The sequence below is a fragment of the Larimichthys crocea genome, chromosome I (genome assembly GCF_000972845.2).
Source record: "Larimichthys crocea isolate SSNF chromosome I, L_crocea_2.0, whole genome shotgun sequence".
Classification (NCBI taxonomy): domain Eukaryota; kingdom Metazoa; phylum Chordata; class Actinopteri; family Sciaenidae; genus Larimichthys; species Larimichthys crocea.
Window position 1 is genome coordinate 2,717,111 of NC_040011.1, and position 20,441 is coordinate 2,737,551.

Consider the following 20,441-nt stretch of genomic DNA (forward strand, 5'->3'; position numbering starts at 1 on the left):
TATGTGGCTCTTTAGCTGCTAAATGCTTCACTGTTCACAGTGTCTTTTTACTGCTGAGTTTGATAACAACTGCCAAAGCCCTAAGAGTGAACTACAACAATCATGTTGTAGCCAGACAGCCATACAAGCAGCACCTTTCACACGGCCACGTCGTTTTCATGGTGTCATTGGCACAATGTTATTTGTGTTAACATTGGTTATAGTTTATTGCTATAGTTTGTTGTGTAATTTTCACTACACTATGCCTCATACTTAACCAGTGATGGAGTGTGACTAATACACTCGCTGAATTACAAACACATGGTTTTGTTCACCAGCAGCCAGGTCAGCATAACAGGTCAGCTCACATCCAAAGTGTCCCTGTTGTCTTTGTAAAAAATATATTTTCATTTATTTAGTCTAAATTTAGATTCAATGACAACAAAAATGAGGTGCAAAAACTGAAGTTGTTCCAGTAATGGAATGACACAACGCAAACCATGAAACATCAGCTCGTATGTACCAATTAGGAGTTTAAGAAAGAAAAAAGTGAGTTCATGAAATTTGAAAAATGTGTCAGCTCATTAGAATATCACGAGTTAGCTTCAAATAGTGTAAATGTGAAACAGGAAGCAGCACTGTGCTCTCACAGGTTGCTCGGAATGCTGTGTGACCATGTACGCTCTACAGTCTGTGAGACAGGTTCAAGTGTGCTCTGATGAACTGAACATGTGTGTGCTGAGGCCCAGGGGGCACAGGTGTGGGCGGTTTGGGCCCTAAACAGGCTACAGGGAGAAACACTGAAGGACCCCCACATTCAGGCAACAAACACCCCCCACGGCCTGTCACAGCCTGTCACCTGTCCTCTCGTGAATACAGAAAGCTTCCATACTGACAGACAGCAGCGCGCGCACACACACACACACACACACACACACACACACACACACACACACACACAGACTGTTCGGTTGGCCTGTTGGTGCAGTTTCGCCCCCTCACTCTCATAGGAGCCTGTCACCGTCCCGCCTACTGTTTGGGTATTGTGATGTTCTCTCGCGACGTTTGCCTCCCCTCCAAAATAAAACCAGACGAGATCGATGACATCTCGCGAGGTCTCACTCGTAGGGAGCCCACCCTTCAGTGATGCCGACTGCAGTGTGTATAATAACAGCGAGGGGAGCTCCGGGAGTCTAGGAGGAGCTGCGGCAAGGTCGACGACAGCATCCTGTTCTGAACGACAGAAAGACGCGAGGCGGGCGGGATTAGGTCCGGCGGCTAGCGAGCGAAAGTCAGAGGAGGATTTTTGGATTTACTGTCGGAAGAAGAAGATAAAGAAGAAGAGGAGGAGAGTGGTTAAAAGTTCCCAGCCTGTAGCCTCATGTTGCAAGGCAGCTAGCGAGCTATCCTTCACCACAAACGTTACTAACGTTACCGTGTGCCCCCCTCCCGCACCTCTCCTGTCCGGGCAGAGCGCTGTGCTCGTCCCTGTGAATTGGAAGCGAGTCGTGCATCTGTCACGGGGCACCTCCCGGACTTTCGCACTTCCCTCTGTGACTTTTACGAGCCGTAGCGTGGCTTTTTCCCACACGGTGTCACGTTCGTTTGTGTTTTTTGTGCCATGTCAGCGCCATCCTCCACGTCTTCCGGCCCGGCGGACAGCACCGCGACGGAAACCGATTTTTTAACCATGGATTCGGGGCTGAGGCCGCCCGGTCCGACGCCCAGCCTGAGCCGATTCCAGGTGGATCTGGTGGCGGAGGCTGCGGGCGCCACCGAAGATAAGTCACCGAGCTCCGACGCCTCCACCACTGTCCCATCCAGCGATAAGGCGACTCCCACCGCTCCTCCAGAGGGTTCGGGTACTGATTCGGGTGTCGGCGGAGAGGAAGCCAAAGGCCGGTTTCGGGTGGTGAACTTCGCGGATCCGAGCGGAGCGGGCTGCGCGGCCTCTCCGGAGGCACCGCCGACCGAGGGGATACAGAACGGTGACACGGTGATGAGCGAGACCAGCTTGCATTCGTCCACAGGGGGCCAGCAGCATTATCACTATGACACCCACACCAACACCTATTACCTGAGGACTTTTGGCCACAACACCATCGATGCCGTGCCCAACATCGATTTCTACCGGCAGACAGCAGCCCCGCTGGGCGAGAAGCTCATCAGACCCACCCTGTCGGAGCTGCACGACGAGCTGGACAAGGTAAGCCCCACACATGGCCAGAAACGGCACGACACCAGAGTAGGAATCGGTGAATTCGTGTCAAAATGTTTCCAGAGACCCGTCCATCCACAAACACAGAGCGGATCAGTCCGGGTCATGTGCTGTGTGTGCACATGTGCAGCAAAAACAACATGTGCTGCACAGTGAACATTCAGGCTGCTTTGTGTTTTCTCAGCACTGACAAAGCTCTCATGAAAATGACTGGAGGCTGCTTCCAGGTGTCGGTGATGCCTTCGCGTCGCCCCTGAATTCATCATCGCAGCCTCAGCTCATCCCTGCACTGACCCCAAGCCCCGTTTGTTGCTTTATAGGGGTGTAGTGAAATGATCCTTATGATTCCATATAGACAGAATAATGTGGATGCTTAAACATTGCCCCCATATGTGTCAGCTGATGCAACACCATGTGCTGTTTTTAGGGCTTTCCTCTCCTTCAGCAGGGCACTGATGATGGTGGTATGCTCTGTTTACGGTCTATGAGTGTGTGGGCCTGGGTGTCCACATACTTTTGGCCATAAGGGGCTACCTATAGCTCATCTTCTACCAAGAGAAGTAACAGTTTTACAAATGGCCAAAAGTATGTGGACAAGTGTGTCCCTACAGTGTAGTGATTTCTCCTCCTGATCTGATTGGTCTGCTGACTTGAGCTCAGTTTGGCATAGATGAGCTTCAATCATGTGCCATCATACAGGCGAGCTGAACAGCAGCCGGCCGGTCTGATTGGCCTCTCCTCTGCATGTTCTCCTCAGTGAAATCAGCTGCTGAGTTTTGGTTGGAAGGACACTCGGGTCACAGCTGCATGTGACTGATGACGGCTCTTGGAGATGATTTTTGATGGAGCATGGCGAACTGACGTGTGTTTGTCTGACCCCGAGTAGCCTTTTAATTGTCAAGGTTAAATTTTGATAAACTTCAGAGTGACTGTTGGCAGCAGTAGCCCGGCTAATGCATCACAGTCCTGATGAATTTGCGCTGGTTACTCACTCTGGAACAGAGAGCTGGTACTGTAAACATCTCAGCTATGAATAGAAGACATTCATCCAGCGAGTACGTAATCTGTGGCTGCCCCTTTTTTAACTGCATATCCCTAAATGTATTTTCCCAAATTAGAAATCCAGTCCTTTGATGCAGATGATTATCATGACTGATAACATATGTGGATAACAGCATGATTCAGTGCAGCACTGTTTATGTAGCTGCTAGACTGTGTTCTGTTAAATGTCTAGTTACTGAGTCAGCTGCTATAAAAGAACATTGATCAAGTTTAATGAGTCTGTACCGGATGTTAGAGGGTCACACATACTCAAAAACATTCCATCTTTATCATATTATAATAACGCTTATTGTAATTTATTTCCATGTGTGTAATGTATCTGTCTCTGAGCAGCAGCTGTCACTTGTTCTTCAGAGGTGGCAGAGATCATTGAATTAGTTAATTGACATAACACAAATCGCTGATCTATCGCTTCATTAGTCCAATCACCCAGCCCTATAATACACTGACAGCTGCTGTGGAAGATCTTGTGTACTTTGATCACAGAATTTATTTATTTGTGAAGTTCTCGTAAAGCTGCTGGTGTTTAGGTGACATTTAATAATTCAGAACTTTGGCCTCTTGGTATTGTAGATAAAGTATCTCCAGTCCATGAAACCCACGAATCAGATTCCCACTGGTGTTTTTGATAAGAGGTAAAAACCTGCCCAGGCCTTTGTGTAGACGATGAGGCACAGTGGCTCATTGATCAGTTAAGCATTAGAACTTTGCAGCGTTTTAACACCTGTTGTCATGGTAAAAAGGTCTCTCTGCGCTCTGGTGACAAACCATGAGGTTCTTCAACGTACTGAACGAGATGTTTACGTCTACTTTTTATGCTCGGCGAGTAGAACTGAGTGTACAGAGATGAAACTGATATCGACCTTCTTATCAAACCTCCATCAAGACATTCTCGTGCTCTGGTAACCACCTGCTGTAGTTCAGGTGGAGAGTCATGTTTATTGCAACCGCCCTGTGCCAGTGTTAAGTAAGTGGTAAGTAACACCAACAGGAAGTAACTAAGCCGCACCGGCAGGAAGTAACTTCCTGTTGCCACATCTTCATGCCCTCACCAGCTACACGATTGGAATTAGACTGTTGGTGTGTGTTCAGTGTACATCCCTGATGTTGTTGAATGTCTGCACTGCATGTGTCCTGGTGAACAGAACAAACAGGTTTAATGTTCTGTGATGGATTACCCAACATTGGCACTGTGCATGTCTCTGCAGGCCGATTTTTTTTTTTTTTTTTTTTTTTTTTTTTTTTGCATATCAACAAACTGAAACACCATGATCTGGTTTAGAAAGTGCTGCAGGAGCGATTATGTTGTGTGGTGTGTATGGTACTTTGTTAGAGGCCCAGTTGGGTCAGTCCAAGATAACTAGCAGGGCTTTCCCATCGACCCTGTTTGCTACGCTGAGTAAAACCGCTTTGATTTGCATTCCATTACCAATTTAAACAAGTTGTGCCGAGCTGCTGAGTCAAACTGAATCAAGCCAAGCCAGCACATGTGTATGGAAAAGCTCTATATACTGCTCTGGTGATCACATGACGGCAGAGTCTACATGGCTCACATTCCAGTGGCGGCAGCAGTCATGGACAGAGGAGTATCAGACAAAGAAACTGGCTTCATGCTTTGCAGTGGCACCAATACAGCCGCTCCACATACAAATAATGGAAACACTTCAGTCATCAGTACGAGTGCTGGCTGCTTCACATGGACCACTTCTCTCCTTCCCAATTGAATGAATCCAATTTGGCAACAAACAATGCAATGAGAAAATGATCTGGGTTCATTTAGAAGCTGTTCTGTAGCTTAGAGTCAGCTCAGATGTTACACCATCGTGTATCAGTGTCCATCTTGAGTCCAACATGTAAACCAAAGTGGTCATCAATTGAAAATGGAGCTCCATTAGTTGGAGGAGCTGAATGCTTCTTCCAAAGGTGATAAACATCTCAGACTGGTATTTGACCTGTCTTTGTACAAGTTGCTGGACTTGATGAAGCTGTTTCAATGTTATCAGTGTAGAGTTTACAGTGTTTAGTCTGCCCACAATAAATCTGTATGGAGACCAAAGAAATGCCGTGTGTCAAGAGCGCTGCTTTGTCCAGCCGTGAGCGTTTATTGTCTGGATGTTGAGGTGAGTTTGTTTTTTTTTTTTGAAAAGCTATGACCGGCCAGTCATTGCTTTTCACGGTCCGAGCCATCATGAGAACTGATCGTTAGTAAATCATATGTGCGTCCTTATGTGAGTAGTGATGATCTCGCTGAACTCCTTTTTTCAGTTTATCAAATTAGTGAGCTGAAATATCAGCCTGTTCAAGGGAAGGCCATCATGTGGAATGCTAACATTCCACAGTGAGATATGACTCTGAGGAGAAATGGCCAGCAGCACACACACTACGCACACCACATCTCTCATTTCAACTTCAATTATGTTCCATGGCAAACGTCACAGTATACTGTATGTATCAGCCACAGGGGTAGGTGTAAAAAGACTCAAATATCCTGCCTCAAATTCAGTGGATAATTCCAAAGACATGAATGTAATAATGCTTTAATATCTATGCGATTATCAGCCTCAAAAACAGTATTGGCTGGGCTCTAATTGGTCTAAGAGGTGGCATATAGGGTTGTCGTTTCATACTTGATATCAGTACCCAGGAAAATATTCAATACTCGAAACCATTTTCGATACTGCAGGGCTAAAAAATGACAAATACTTAAAGGCATAAAACATTTTTTTATTAACATGAAATGAATCTGTTTAGTTGTAGGTCGAGATTTCTCTGCTTCACTATGCAACTGTAAGAGAAAACATTTGAGTAACGTTAGCCAGCTAAAGGCTGCTAGCCGCGGCTAATGTCAAATAAAAAAAACACATTAATTGAGCAGTAGCATGCTAGCCACAGCTAATGACCAACAATCAACATTAATGTGGGCCAGTAATAAGTTTAATACATTCAGTTAAATGAAGAATGGGAGCTTTACTAACCTGTCAGAATTCATCATGAAGGCTTGGGTGTCGCTCCTCCAGATGTTTGGCCAAGTTAGTTGTGCAGCTCGACTTCGTTGCCACCGTGTTAAAGCACTGTTTGCACACAGGCTTGGCCTGATCTTTCGGTTTCTCTTCTTCGTTTGCCTCGTATTCAAAATATTTCCAAACAAGGCTTTTGCCTTTTTCATTTTCCACCAAGACTGGCTGCTCTGGCCTTCCTGCAGCCCCACTGGCCATACTGTCAGCAGAAATGTGTCTCTGGCTGCCGGACGCTGCCTGTCGAGTGCGCGCACACTGTAGTATCGATACATTGGCAAATTAGTATTGTATCAGATACGCTGTTTGAGTATTGATACTTTTCAGAGTATCGATATTTTTGACAACCCTAGTGGCATACATGCTGCATACAGATGTAGAAAGACATCTGCTGCCCTAAGCCACACGGTTACTACTGGAAATTGTATGACTATTAGGGCCATCGAAACACAGGATGTGATGCAACACAATTGATCTGCATGCTGCTGCTGTTTTGGGAGTAGTAAATCATCAGCAGGGGTGTGTAAGCTGCTCCTGCTCTTTGCCTGTTGTAAGTTTGATTCAGCTATCAAGGGTTGGGAATGTTTCCTGGATTTCTCTCTGAAATTTTCCAGATAGCTCGATAAGCCTGTTTCCTGGAACAGGTTAGAGCTTAAGATGTCAAGGTCTACTAGAGTGTCTTGTATGTCCCTGAACGTAAGCAGGATACCTTTGTCCAAGATAACTTCCTCCAGTCAGATGAAAGTAAATGAAAAAATGGTGAAAAGCAATCCTCTTCCCGTAATCTCTGAAACAGCTGATGAGCTGTTCTCATATCCAGCCGTCAAGTAGCTTGTGATGAAAAGCTGCTCTCATATTTTCTCAAGGTTGTGTAACTGAAAGAGGGTTCCTATTGTGTTCCTTAGTCCTGATATATTGGCTCTTATTGGCAAGCATGTAGCACAGAATTAAGGAGTCAAGCCTGTTTCATCACCACAAAATTAGTGCTGCGAGCAGATATATGCGATCAACTGATTGATGACAGAATTTAATTAGCTGCCGAGGTTAGCTCACATCCACAGAGGCAGCCGCATGGCTCGATATCTGGGAAAGAGCTTTTGGACTTTGAAATCCAGGAGGTCTGCGGTGGTTTGAAGGTCATGGTGACCGTGGTGCTTCCTTTGTATCATGTCTCAACCCCCCACAACCACCTCCCCACCCATCGGTGACGCGTGCCTAGATCGAAATGTGGAATGGAAATTCCACTGTACTAATTCACTGTTGCCCATGGACTTTTTCTCAGCAATCAATGAGTCATTCAGCGTACTGTCAGGCAGTTAAAGAGGCTGAGCGCTGCTGCGTTTCCCCTCATTACAGCTGAACACTTCAGGTTCTTTATGTAACCTGATACTGGCAATGATGGGGAGTGCCACAACAGGACAGTTGGGTGTATTTGGTAGGATGGAGCATGGACTGGATCAGGTGGCGGCAGCCACACCAGCAGTTTGCTGTGGGTGACAGGGCTGATTTATTCAGTCCAAAGCGGCCAAGCATGAATGCGCCATGCTTAAATATTGATGGTTGCTCCACTGCTTCTGAAAATGCTGGAACATCATGTGAAGTCATAGAATACCTCAAACCTTCACAGTAACACTGCTTGTGCCACTTGTTGCACCACTCTGACCAGGAGACAAAAGTGACAGTTACTGGACTGTGGTAAAAGCTGAAGTGTGATGTAAGGTGGCCCTGCCAACTAATGTTAGCTTTTCATGAAATGCTTTTATTGTTTTGGTCTATAAAATGGCAGCACTCAGCATTTTGATAAATGCTGAGTACGACCTCCCAGACTCAAGGGCACGGCTTCTTTTAAAGAGCTGTTTCTTTCCATCTAATAACCCCAAACTTTTCAGTTTACAATGAGCCCACATAGAGAAAAGCTGGAACCAGACAATGTTTGGCATTTATGCTTGACAGGAAAATCAAATCAAATCAATCATTATTTTACTGATTCAGCTCACTTGAACCACAGCCGCGTTTAGAAAAAGTGTGATTGAGAAATTTGAACCCGAGCTTGTTAGCCGACCGTGATGTCACTGTTTGCTCGTTCACTGATGAATTGCTCATTTTTTTTATGAAATAATTTCAAGCTCCTGTTTGAACCGTGCCTTCTTTCCTCCTTTAATATCTCTACATGTATTTTTCTGTCATGAGTATTATTGCAATGGTTTTGCACCAATCATATGAAGTCCCCTGATTTGTCAGGCCATTTTCCCTCATATATAATAGCACAATATATATCAATATAGCAGTACAAGATGACATCTAGCAGGAGAATCTGATCCATAGTGTTGATGTTCTGATAGTGGTCTGCAAATCACTCAACAAATACCCTAAAATTGCTGTTTATGTCACATTTGTCTTTGTGTCCTCAGCTCTGTGTTTCACATGCTGCTGTTGCAGGTTAACATTGGTAGCATTGGCAGTGGGCCACTAACAATCTAAAGCAGCCATTGGGTTGAACAGAGCTGTGCTTTGATTTTGGACTGTGATGTGGACACGTTGTGTTGTCATGACATGATTCGGATCGCTGTAGGTGGGCTGTATGTGCAGAGATCATCTCAGATGAGCAGAATGTTGCTGCAGTGCAGAGCTCTGCAGTAACTGATGCCTCTGTATTTTAGTTTCAGCATTATCTGATCTCACTGATCTCCAGTTACAGTCTGAGTGATTTGCAACGTAGAAAACGCAGATATTTGTATCCTGGCTGTATTAATGTGCCCGTCGCTGCACATTCTGCGTCTGCATGTGGCAGCTGAAAGCTCTTTTCTGGACGCTCCTTGCGTTCGCTGGTAGACTTCGCGTGAGCTAAATACAAGCTCAGACATCTTCCCTTTGTTACCATCCCTGCTGCAGTGTTCTCACACTGATTGGTCAGATATCACACACACACTGCATGAATGTGAATAATGTCTGCCACCTCATCTGTAACTAACGCAAAGCATCAGGATCCGTTCAGATTCCACAGCTGGACTTGATGCTGAAATGAACGCATGCCTCTCTGCACTGACCCGCATTATTGTCGTACAGTGTCCCCTCAGCGGTCCCTACAGTTGGCCTCCCGTGCGTTACATGTGGGTCAGTCAGTGTGGCCCTCGTTCACACAGGGGGGTCTGCTGGATGGGATGTGTTTGTAATCCTAACACAGGACTGTAGATGACATGCCCTGTGTGTTTGTTCTGTAACTTTATGTTTGATGGTGAATAGTTTCACACTAACTGAGACATTTAACAGCACTGAAAGTTGTTTTTTTTTTTACACTTATTGAATAACTGACAAAATGAAAGTTTGGTGCTGTGGCCTGAATACATAGCGTCTGCAGCACTGAGTATTTCTGCAGCAGTAGAGTATTTGTGCCATTTTTAGATTTATTTATTTCTAAAGTTCTTGAAAAAGAGCTTGTGTCTTGACCCCCCCCTCTGCGTTCACATTGTACACAGAAACAGGAAGCGAAAGACGCCCTGGGCTTCTGGTGTGGCCTTTGACAGGAGAGGGAGTCCTTTTGTCTCAGCATCAGCCATGGCCCTGATGGCCTTACAGCTGTTGTAACACACACACACACACACACACACACACACACACACACACAAGCTGTTTGGCAACAGCTCGTAAACCTGTGTGTGTGTGTGTGTGAGAGAGTGTGTGTGTGTGTGTGAGAGAGTGTGTGTGTGCTTTTTGTCTGCAGGACCTGGTTTCCTCCTTATTCTCTCATCCAAGTGCGTCACACAGTCTGATGTCAGAAATAGCACGACGACCCCACCCCGCCTCTCGAGACCATTTGTACCAGCTTCCATGTACAGTGATTAAAGTGAGAGCACACGGGAGGGTGCACTTATTTTGCCCCTTACCTTCAAATAAAGTGCCGTGTCAGCAGCTGCCGCACAGAATCCAAGCAAGCAGATTTCTTCAGACATGAATGTGTGTGTCTTCAGAATAATCTGCTCGCTCACATGTTGGGTCACACGGTTTCAACATTTCTTTACGTTGTTGTTGTTGTTGTTGTTGTTGTTTGAAGGGACAAAGAAAAACATTCAGTTTGTAATATGTTTGTGTTTCATACACACAGCTGGCTACTTCTTTGTAAATTAACTCCACTGAAGAGATGAAAAATCTGTCACACACTACTTATGTTAACTAAAAGGCTCAAAGCGTTCATTCAAATTTTCTTAGGTAGGTTTTTTTTTTTTATATTCAGTTCCAGTGTGCGATTATGTTTGGATGGAAACCAATCATCTGTTTGAGTTTCTCCTGTTCATATCTGTACATGCAGTTTTGAATGACATCACTAGAGAACATGGTAGCAGTAGCTACAGTGAGATCAGATTAGCTCCTGTCAGATGGGCTCCAATTTGCAAACACTGGCTGTATTGACTGAAGCACACATGCTAGGGTTTAACAATAATGGTCGCCTGCTGGCCTGAGGCCAGTGTACACTGGAGCTTATTGCTGACTGGAGCAGTGAATAAAAACTTAAAGGCGTCCATGCAAAGATCACATTCAGCCTCTATGTTTAGTCACTTCTGAGCAGACCCCCGACACCTGACACCCAGCTCCCCGTGTTGGAGACCTTTGGGGAACGCATACGTCCAAAGTTCAGCTATTCATCTCTACAGAGCCGTCAGTGAAAGTGTGACGCTGACCGGCAGTATTCTGGATTTGAAGTACAACAACATTAAATTCATGTAATGAGTCATCTGGGCTATAGCACAGCTTTTCATGTTGCCTTTCAGGATTCCTTCTCAGTGATGCACATCTGTATGAGTTCCTGAAGAAACGTATGAGAAAATGGTGACACGCACTATCAAAGTCACCTTCAGTGTCATTTTCAGGAATTTCTACAAACTGCGGAAGTGGGTTAGAATAATATTTTCTAGCAGCCCACGCAGCATTCCCCCCTCTGCGTTCTCAGCCAGCGATGACCTTCATAATCACATTTCCTGTTGCCCACAGTCCTCGCTCTTGCTGCACGACAGATCGACCATCCTCCACCCAACACTGCTAAGCTCAGCACATCACAAAGCACACGCACTATTTTCACCGGGGGGCTCGGTCACAGTATGAGTGGTGAATGTTGACATCACTATCTCACATGATACCTCCCTGACCCCTCCCACCCCCACATGCGGCACAACAAGCCCGCTGTGGCTTGATGAATGGGTAGGACTGAGACACGTTCTGTATGAATCAGGTGTGTTAGAAAGCCTCAAAGTCTCACTCAGACTTGCAATCTTCTCTTCTCTCCTTGTTCGATCAGAAAGTTGTATATGTTTTGTCCTTGTAGTTGGGTATTGAAAAAGTATTGTAATCGAATGAGGCAGTAATTAAGAAGAAGTCAAACATTCGTGTCACCTCATCTCAGGAAATGACTGCTGTCTCTTACTGCTGTCATTCCTGTCTTTGAACTGAGGACACTTTGACTGTGTGTGTGTGTGTCACATGTGCATGTTGTTGTCTGATGATGTTTGGGGTCAGTTTGATGTGATGGCCTCTCGTCCTGCTCGTCGAAGCCGCCTGTTCTCACGAGGAGGGAGCTAAGATCAACTTCCTGTGGTCTGGTTGTGCATCATGGAAAACTGGCAGACATCCTTTTATATACGTGTTTACAAGCCGCCACATGTGTTGCCTGTGTGCACACATGCAAGCTGTATGGCAGGATGTACCCACAGCTCGCTCAATTTGTGTTCAATTGCAGAATGAAGTCGTTCCTGGTGGCCTGCTTTTATAAACACGTATGCAAAGCACGTGTGACGGAGAGTTAGAAGTTAACAGGGCGAGAGAAGAGCTAAAATACCACTGGAATGTTCCAGAATACATGTTCATTTATCAATCTGTGACTATAGTCATTTTTATAACTATGTAACACTGTGACAGTGTGAAAGCATAGACTGTGTAAAACATGGATGTAGTCTCCATCATCGTCTCATTTTCTGATAGTACCTTCATACTTTTGGCCACAGTACTCATAGTGTGAAAATGTGATTCTGTCACAGTCTCCACTTCAGGTCCATCAGCTTAAGATGAATACAGGAGATAAATGGTGAAGAGCCGGCACAAACTCTCTGCCATGTCGAACTAAAACCTATCTGTGTTCAGTCCGTTCACAGAAGCTGTTACCTCGCAGGGCAACAAAGCTCCTCACTGTTTGCAGGTGCCTCACTCGTCACCTCTTTCACGCTCATGCCAGAGTCCGAAAGTAATTCGACACAATTCCAAAACAAAAATCTCTGCAGTGTGAGGGCCGGGCCTTTTCGCTTCCATCAACAGGCCTCAGTGGGCAGCAGGGAATCCAACTCTGGGAGAGTTTCAGTGCAGTAAAAGAATAATGAGCCGAGTTGTGGGAGGTTTTTCCAAACAATGGTGAGATGTCTGAGCTGGTGGACATCTGATCGTTCTTCCCAATCACTGATAGAGTGGGGGGGGGGGGTCCAATCTAATAAATGACTTAATAATTAAACTTGTTGACTAAGTTTCGGAGTCAGTTTAAAGCCTTTAAGCAGTACATACACTGCATGTGGTGTTTCTGCGGACTAGATTCTCTCACACTCGTGATCATCACACATGCTCCCTGAAGAGCCGGTCTTATTCAAAGCAGCTGAGTTTCATATCATCAGACCTTGGACAACATGTTTTCAGGAGTATTGGCATGACAGATTCATAGATTAAATTAGAGCTGAATAATAAGTCCCCCCGCCCTCCACTTAAAATGATGCCTACCTTCAGTAAGTGCTTTACTCTTACGCAAACCCAACACAATCGTCTCTTCAGTGAAACTACGAGCCTGCAGTGATGTCTGTTTTTCCGTATGTGCTGTGTAGTTCAGGGGGAAACTGGCAGTTCCAGCCTCACTGACATAAACAGGAGCCTTATTTGTTTTTTGATTAGGCATGTTACGTCAGTCCTGATAATTACCAGGGGACGGATTATTCATGAATATGTAGCCAGAAGAACATGCCAGTGTTTCCTGGAAACGAAGCGCTGTCATTGAGGGCGATCTTTGTGGACAGGATTTGTAGTAGGCCTTGAAAGGCTTCTTAAAAACTCACTGGACTGTCTTTGTCCAAGGTTGACTCCTAATCTATTAATTAAAATCTAATTGCAACATTAGCATTTCTTTTTTATGTACCAATGCCCTTCGTGACGACTCATGGTACAGTTTGCACTGCTGTGCTGCGCTCTCGATGCTTTGTCATTGTGGTGCAAAGCCACCCTTTGTGTTGCTTCAGCCATTTAGATAATATTCACCAACTCATCACGTGTCGTCTCCACTGTTCTCTGCGCTGTGCATTCAGCCACGCCACATCCACTTTTGAGTTTAGGTTAGAATGTCAACTCGAGTCTGCCTGGTAGAATACAATGCTGGTGTTGTGCAAGAAGTGACTGAAGAAGAATGCTGCAGCGATCCCTTTAACCTCTTCCTCACAGAGCAAATAAAGTGTCTCCTCCATCTACTTCAAATAAGATGTTTTGCATTATGTGCTAATTTCAACATCAGTGACAGAACTGTTTCCACCTCAAACATGTCACTGAGGCCAGGCAAAGCTGGCGAGGCTCTGGTCTGGTTTCCAGATCAGAAGTTTTTTTCCTGATGGCAGCAGGGATCTGGATGGAGTTGACATCCAGTCTGACCCGCTTTTACCAATCAAGCAAACAGAGTCTCCCTGGTTGACAGTGTCCCTAATGCCACACAAGGGCAGCAGACCTTCATTTCAGTGTTGCATAATGACATCAGCAGCATGACCTGACCTGGCTAAGAGTGGTATGTCCCATTGGCCAGCTGTTTCAATCATTTGTGCCAGAAGCAGAATTATCTCCCACCTCATGCCTCATAAAGGTACGCTGGAGCCCGGCCTCAGGCTCAGAGCTGCAGCCACGAATTTCATTAAATCTCCCACATCGAACCGAGCCTGGCTGTCATTTAGAGCGCAGTGTCCAAGCTCAGTACTTTTTGGGTACTAACTGAGTACCCAGAATGATACCAAAGGCTTTCATTACAGCCATATTTACTCATTCTTTGTTCAGTTGACAAAATCACAATCTTGACAATTTTCTTTTGTGCTTGTCAAGCTGGTTAAAGTACCTGCTGTGTGACCGTGTCCTCTGGGCTAATACAGGAAAAGGACTATCCAGCTCAAGGTTCAGAAGCCAGCATCTGCTGTGTTAGTGCCCATAGCATGATGGGTAACTTAAATGTAGTGTCAATCAGATGACATTTTTTTCAGGATGAACGTAGACCGTGCGTCATCACCCAGAGCTGGGTGATATGATGACTTCAAAGTTAGAGGGTCACTGCCCTCCAGGCTCTGCACTCCTGTGGGGTTTCTTACAAAGAACAATGGGTCAGACAGCAAATACTAAAAAATTAAAGGATGGGAGCATGACTCATCAGATTACAGTGAGAACACACCCTGTGTGTCATGGCTTATTGGCTGTTCATCCTTTAATTTCCTGCTTTGTGCTGTGTGTCTGTGTACACTGACTATCTTTTGGACTGATCCCAATGCAGCTCCTGCCAAGAACTGTATTTTTACCTCCACTGATCTCTGTTAGATATCTGACGGGTCCACTCTGTCCGTTTGCACAGTTTATTGGCTGAAGTGAGTGGGCGATGGTGGACATCCTCCTATTGTCTTCCATTAAACAGACGTTACAAATGCATATAGCACATGTCTAAGATACATGACCTCTAAGATACATGTGACCCCTCAGACATTCAGTGAGTTTTCTACCAAGAAGTGCTCTGAAACAGTGATGCTCTGCTCTGCTCTGCAGCAACATGATGAACCTGATTTGTGTTGGCTGACATGTTGTGTAGTGTGTTTGCTGCCCCTCACAGATTACTCTTATATCATGTTTTGGCTTTTGAGGAAGTTGATGGCTGGAAAAGTGTTCTGTGTGACTGTAAAAATACATGTTGAACAGAAGCTAGCCTGACATGGAGCTCATCTCGCCGTCACAGCCGGCTCACAGTGGTGTCGCCGAGTCACTGAGGGGACACAGGCGGGATGTTCACATTGACAGATGGCCCAGGTGAAGCGGGTGATGCTGAATGATGCTCTGTCCCTCGCTCCCACAGCTCAGCTCTGTCATGCCAGAGGCCTGCTACTCTCGGATAATTAATAACACCTATTTATACGCCCACCAGAGAGTGACAGAGCCCCTCTGCTGGGAGATGTTCACTTACATGTCTTTATCTAACCACAGATTTTGCTCCACTTTCTGGACATTGTGCTCCATCAGTAATTATCAGTGGTTTTTTTTTCTTCACTCATGGGACGTGGACAGGGCAGAGCTGTATCACCACACCTTTACACTGCTGTAATTGACACAGTGGAGAGGATCCATAAACTCAAGGTCCTTTTCAAGCAGGAATGTAAACATGAAATTGTTAGTAATTTTCCCAAACCTCCTGGCAGAATGTGGCACATACGTCCAGTCTTTCATATTCTAGAAATACAGCTCGTATAGACTCTGTGTGTACTTGTGTCTGTGCACAGTAGAATTGTATTGAACACTGGTAACATGTTCATGCTTCCTCTCACTCTGATCCAGCATTTTGTGATGGGTAGTGGTCAGGCCAGAGGCCTCCTTTCCTCAGTGTTTATGTGACCCTTGTGTAGACGGAGTTTTGGGAAACTTTCTGATGTAATGTAGATAAAGATGAAGAGTCTGTACTGGCTGCCATGCTGCCTGAGGGCTGTATTGAACTATAATCCAGAGAGCAGTAAGTCAAACACAGTGCTCATCTTAGTATTAACTAAGTAATACTTAGTATACAGTACTTATACTTAGTATTAATTAAGTATCAACTTTGACTTACTTTATTAAATGTAGGAAAACATGTTATCATTCCTATAGTACCAGTTATAGGCCAGGGGACTAACTTTGTAGACGGTATAACAGCTGTGTTGTCGTTCTGTTAATCTCATGCACACACGCACAGTGTGTGTCACACCATTCCACTGATCAACAGGTGCTGCAAACATGTAGGGATATTCTGCAAAGCACCAACATGACCATGAATGAGACACGCTTGTGAACATACAGTGATACGCTGGTGGATTTACAATACGTAAATGATTAAAATGTGAATGCAAAGATATTCTGTGGGAAACCCGTCAACACGTTTGTTCCACCCTGACCGCTCAATGTAAACATCTTTACATGAGCAGTGGGCTTTTTGAGCAGCAGGGCTCCAAAACTCTGCGAGGTTCTCATTATGTTTTCACTCCAACCTTCAACTTTTACTGTGACTTGTAATAAGCACAGCAGCCCCCGGGCAACTAACTGCCTTATAACATTCTCTGAAAATGATGGTAATGACTCCCTTTTCCTCAGCTAATGTCAGAGCTGTTCTTAGGTCATGCTGTGAAGCTTATTTTTATTTACAATGTTCCTGTTCAGTGGAGGCAGGAAACCCCGCAGAATAAGACAAAAGATTGGGACAGACGCAGACATTCAGGATTCATCCCAAGGTTGTTAGATGGCCTATAAATGTAGGACAGACAATACGCTGTATACCCGAAGAATCCTCGCAGGGAAGCCACCAACGTTACAACATTGTGTGTGCACAGGAGGGAGGCTTCCTGTCTTTTAACTGCCGTCTGTTTTAAAGAGCCTTAGGCTTTATCACCTTGGCATTACATGCTTATTGTACCTCTCAGTGTCATTTCATGTAGGCAGATTCTGCTGCTCACATGGAAATCTAGGCATTAGAGATGTTCCAATACCATTTTTTCCCTCCCGATACCGATTCCGATACTTGTTCTGTGGGTATCGGCCGATACCGAGTACGGATCCGACACCAGTATGTTATAAAAAAAAAATATATCATACTACACCTGCATGACTGTGATATGATCATCATTGTGGTAAGTCCTGGCTCAGGTTAAACCCTTTGTAAAACATGAATAAATACAGCAAATTCAAGCCATTTATTTTTAAATAGGACGGTATAAAATAAATAAATAAATCTAGGAATAATTATTTTAAAAAATTAATTAAAGTGCAGCCACAGTATTTTTAAATAAAAAAGGACATCTAAATGGAACAGTATAAAAACAGTGCAACAGCAACTTAATCAGGTGTTCAGTGGTGAAGATGAACTGTGCCAGAGCTTAACGGAGCTGACCTGTAAATAGATTACTAATTTAATATATTGCATAGTATCGGATCGGTGCCTGTACTCCAGTTGATACCTGATACCGATGCCAGCATTTTCGGAGCAATTTCCATTACTGGTATCGGAGTCGGAACAGCTCAAAATTATGTTGGATGTCTGCATGCTTTACAGAGAGCTGTCTTTAATTCTGTCCACAATCACTTTAAATCCTTGAAAATACATTTTATTTCCCTCAGCAACCAATCCACAAAGCAGCCCTGATCATGTTTTTCTCCAGTTTATTTCTTTTCTTCCCGTTCCCTCTGCACCACGTTACCATGACACACTCAGTCCAGGATTCAGCATGCCTGTGCAGCCTTCATGTTTCTCAGTCTACTGTATGTTCCTCCATATAAATCTGATTTTATTTTGTCCCTTCTAGGAGCCGTTTGAGGATGGCTTTGCCAATGGTGATGAGCTGACACCGGCTGAAGAGGCTGCTGCTAAAGAAGCAGCTGAGTCCAAAGGAGTGGTCAAGTTTGGCTGGATTAAAGGGGTGTTGGTGAGTCCCTTTTTAAAATAAACAAATAAATAAATACATCTGTTGTACTCATTTAAACTTCTACAGTTTTATTTGTTTTTCAAGACATCTCTTCTCCAAGTTAAAGTTACCCATAAACACAATTAAAATCACAATGTGAGCTCAGGCATGTGTGCACGTATCTCATAAAAGTTCATAGTGCTAAAATTAGTGATACTGCTAGTGTTTGCCTCTTTTTTGAGAATGAGTGAGACCAGACACTTTAGCGGAACCTGAGCCATGGTTAACGGACATCTGAGAATACGTCAGTAAAACATAGAAAGAACATGTTTAATGAGTCAGTGTGGATGATTTCGTGATATCTGTACAAACAGAATGAAGAACTAAGCAACAGTGTAATGTTCTCTAAACATTTGTCACATCACAAAAAAGAACCATACACGCTCACTCCTGTGCATCCTGTTCAGTCAGTATTAGTGAGCTCAGTCAGGTCTCAGTCAGGTCTCAGTCATATGTCCAAGTGGTCAGTTAGTCAGTGAAGTGGATCACAGGTGAGAAGTGTGCCGCTCTATCATCTGAACTGTATGTGAAGTAGAAGACACTCGGTTAAGGATTTTGGAGAGTGAGTGTGAAGGACTGTCGGCTCCGACTGGTTGGTTGCTGGTTAAACCACTGAGGAAGAAATCTCTCACAGCTGTTTAATTTTCTTGAAAGCAGGATGAAGCTTTCATGTCTGGATGTTCTCATCCTGCATTTATTTTGACACAAGGCGTCCTTACTTCCTCTCCAATATAAACCGTGCACTAATTCTCATATTTCTTGGTTTCTAAAAGCTTTTATCAAGTGGTGAGAGATGTTTTCTTAATATGATCATCTTCAAGTGTGATGATGCTCAGATGATCCCTGTGGGGGAGAAGAGGGTCAGGGTGAGCAGAAGACCTGTACCCTGGAGGGGTGCGATAGATTCTTTATGGTGCACAGTGGAAATAAAGTCTTTAAACTGAGTTCATGTTTGTGTTTGCTAGTCTGTGCAGCCACAGTAACAGCTCCTCCTGTCTGCAGGTCCGTTGCATGTTAAACATCTGGGGTGTGATGCTCTTCATCCGCATGTCGTGGATCGTGGGTCAGGCTGGGATTGGTAAGCAGAGATCTTTTTTATTTACAGTTGTGTGTGTGTCTGTGTGTGTGTGGTAATGCTGAGGAACAAACACAGCACACAGTTTGACATTTTGTTTAAAACATTCAAATGATCATAAATGAGGTGAGTCAGCGCCTCACTGTATTGTACGTCTATTTGAGCTCTCCTGTTGTGATGCTCCGTCACAGTCTGTGCTCTGAAGTGTCCTGCTGCCTGTACAGTCATAATGTGACAGCTGGACAACAACAAGCAGACAATTCAGACCACTTATTACAAATATTATGCACATGTACTGCAAAGCAGTCAAAAAGCATGTTATAAAAGACTTCACAGCAGGCAGCCTGCACTGGACCCCCAATAACATAAATCAGAGAGTGACAAATACAGATTCATCCTCCAAACCTGAACACATAACACTAACCCATCACTCCATGCATGGAGGAAAGATGATGATTTTTGTTATTTGGGTCAACTGACATTTTAATGCCCCCTTTCCCCTCCTCATGTTGGATAATCCAGGCTGCTTGGCCTGCTGGGAGCCCGTTGATACACAGCCAGTGTCTGACTTTGATGTGACAAAGACTGCACATAACCGACAGACTCAAACATCACCGCCCAGATAAGTCAGCGAGCCACGTGGCACACTGCCCGTATTTACTGACACGGTGGTGCTCACGGGGGCGGTCATCTCAGAGCCCGTGTTCAGCGCTCTGTGTTGATAATTCTCCACTCTGTTGTGAAATATCTCCACACGGTGCCACATGTGGCAGACTTCCGTGCTGTTACTTTTCACAGAGAGCTCTGAGTGATTTGAGCGCCTGATAGAAAACTGTTAACAGCACTGCACGCTCTTTTCTTTCAGACATGTGTATAAAAACTAAATGCATTTTTCTTCTGCAGCTCTCTCCTGTTTGATTGTTGCCATGGCTACCGTAGTGACAACCATCACTGGCCTTTCCACCTCTGCCATCGCCACCAACGGATTTGTACGAGGAGGTATGTCACTTTGTTTTCTAGAACCAGAGTCTGCCTCACAAAACAGCGATTAAGAGTTCTCGTGTAACTTTTGGCCTCTTCCCACTGTTTGGAATGAAAGAGGTGATCCACATGTGTGATTCCAACCAGCATGACCACCTATCAGTCAGCAGGCATGTGTGCAGCTCTCCTTGAGTCGGGCGATGGAGAAGGGTTAAACACACACTCGGCTGTGTCTTTAACCCTTCTGCTCTCTTTGAGGGCAGAAATTCAATCAGTTTTCAGATTGCACACTGTGTAGCTCTGGTTGGGTGGTCCGACACGGATATGAACACATTCCTCACTCACTGCATGACTAAATGGGCTCGGAATGAGTTTAA

The 20,441-nt window shown here is 44.7% G+C and overlaps 1 protein-coding gene across 2 annotated transcripts in view; it reads left to right on the forward strand.

Annotated features, from left to right (window-relative positions):
* Positions 1-1,097: 1,097 nt before the first annotated feature.
* Positions 1,098-20,441, forward strand: part of slc12a2 (solute carrier family 12 member 2) — a 48,218-nt gene continuing 28,874 nt past the window's right edge. The window contains exons 1-4 of one of the 2 annotated variants that reach the window (XM_019272161.2): positions 1,098-2,185; positions 17,850-17,969; positions 19,011-19,086; positions 19,987-20,082. In XM_019272161.2, the coding sequence (XP_019127706.1) occupies positions 1,601-2,185; positions 17,850-17,969; positions 19,011-19,086; positions 19,987-20,082 (877 nt within the window). In that variant the 5' untranslated portion in view covers positions 1,098-1,600. The remainder of the gene's footprint in view (positions 2,186-17,849; positions 17,970-19,010; positions 19,087-19,986; positions 20,083-20,441) is intronic. The other variant, XM_019272159.2, reaches the window with a different exon arrangement.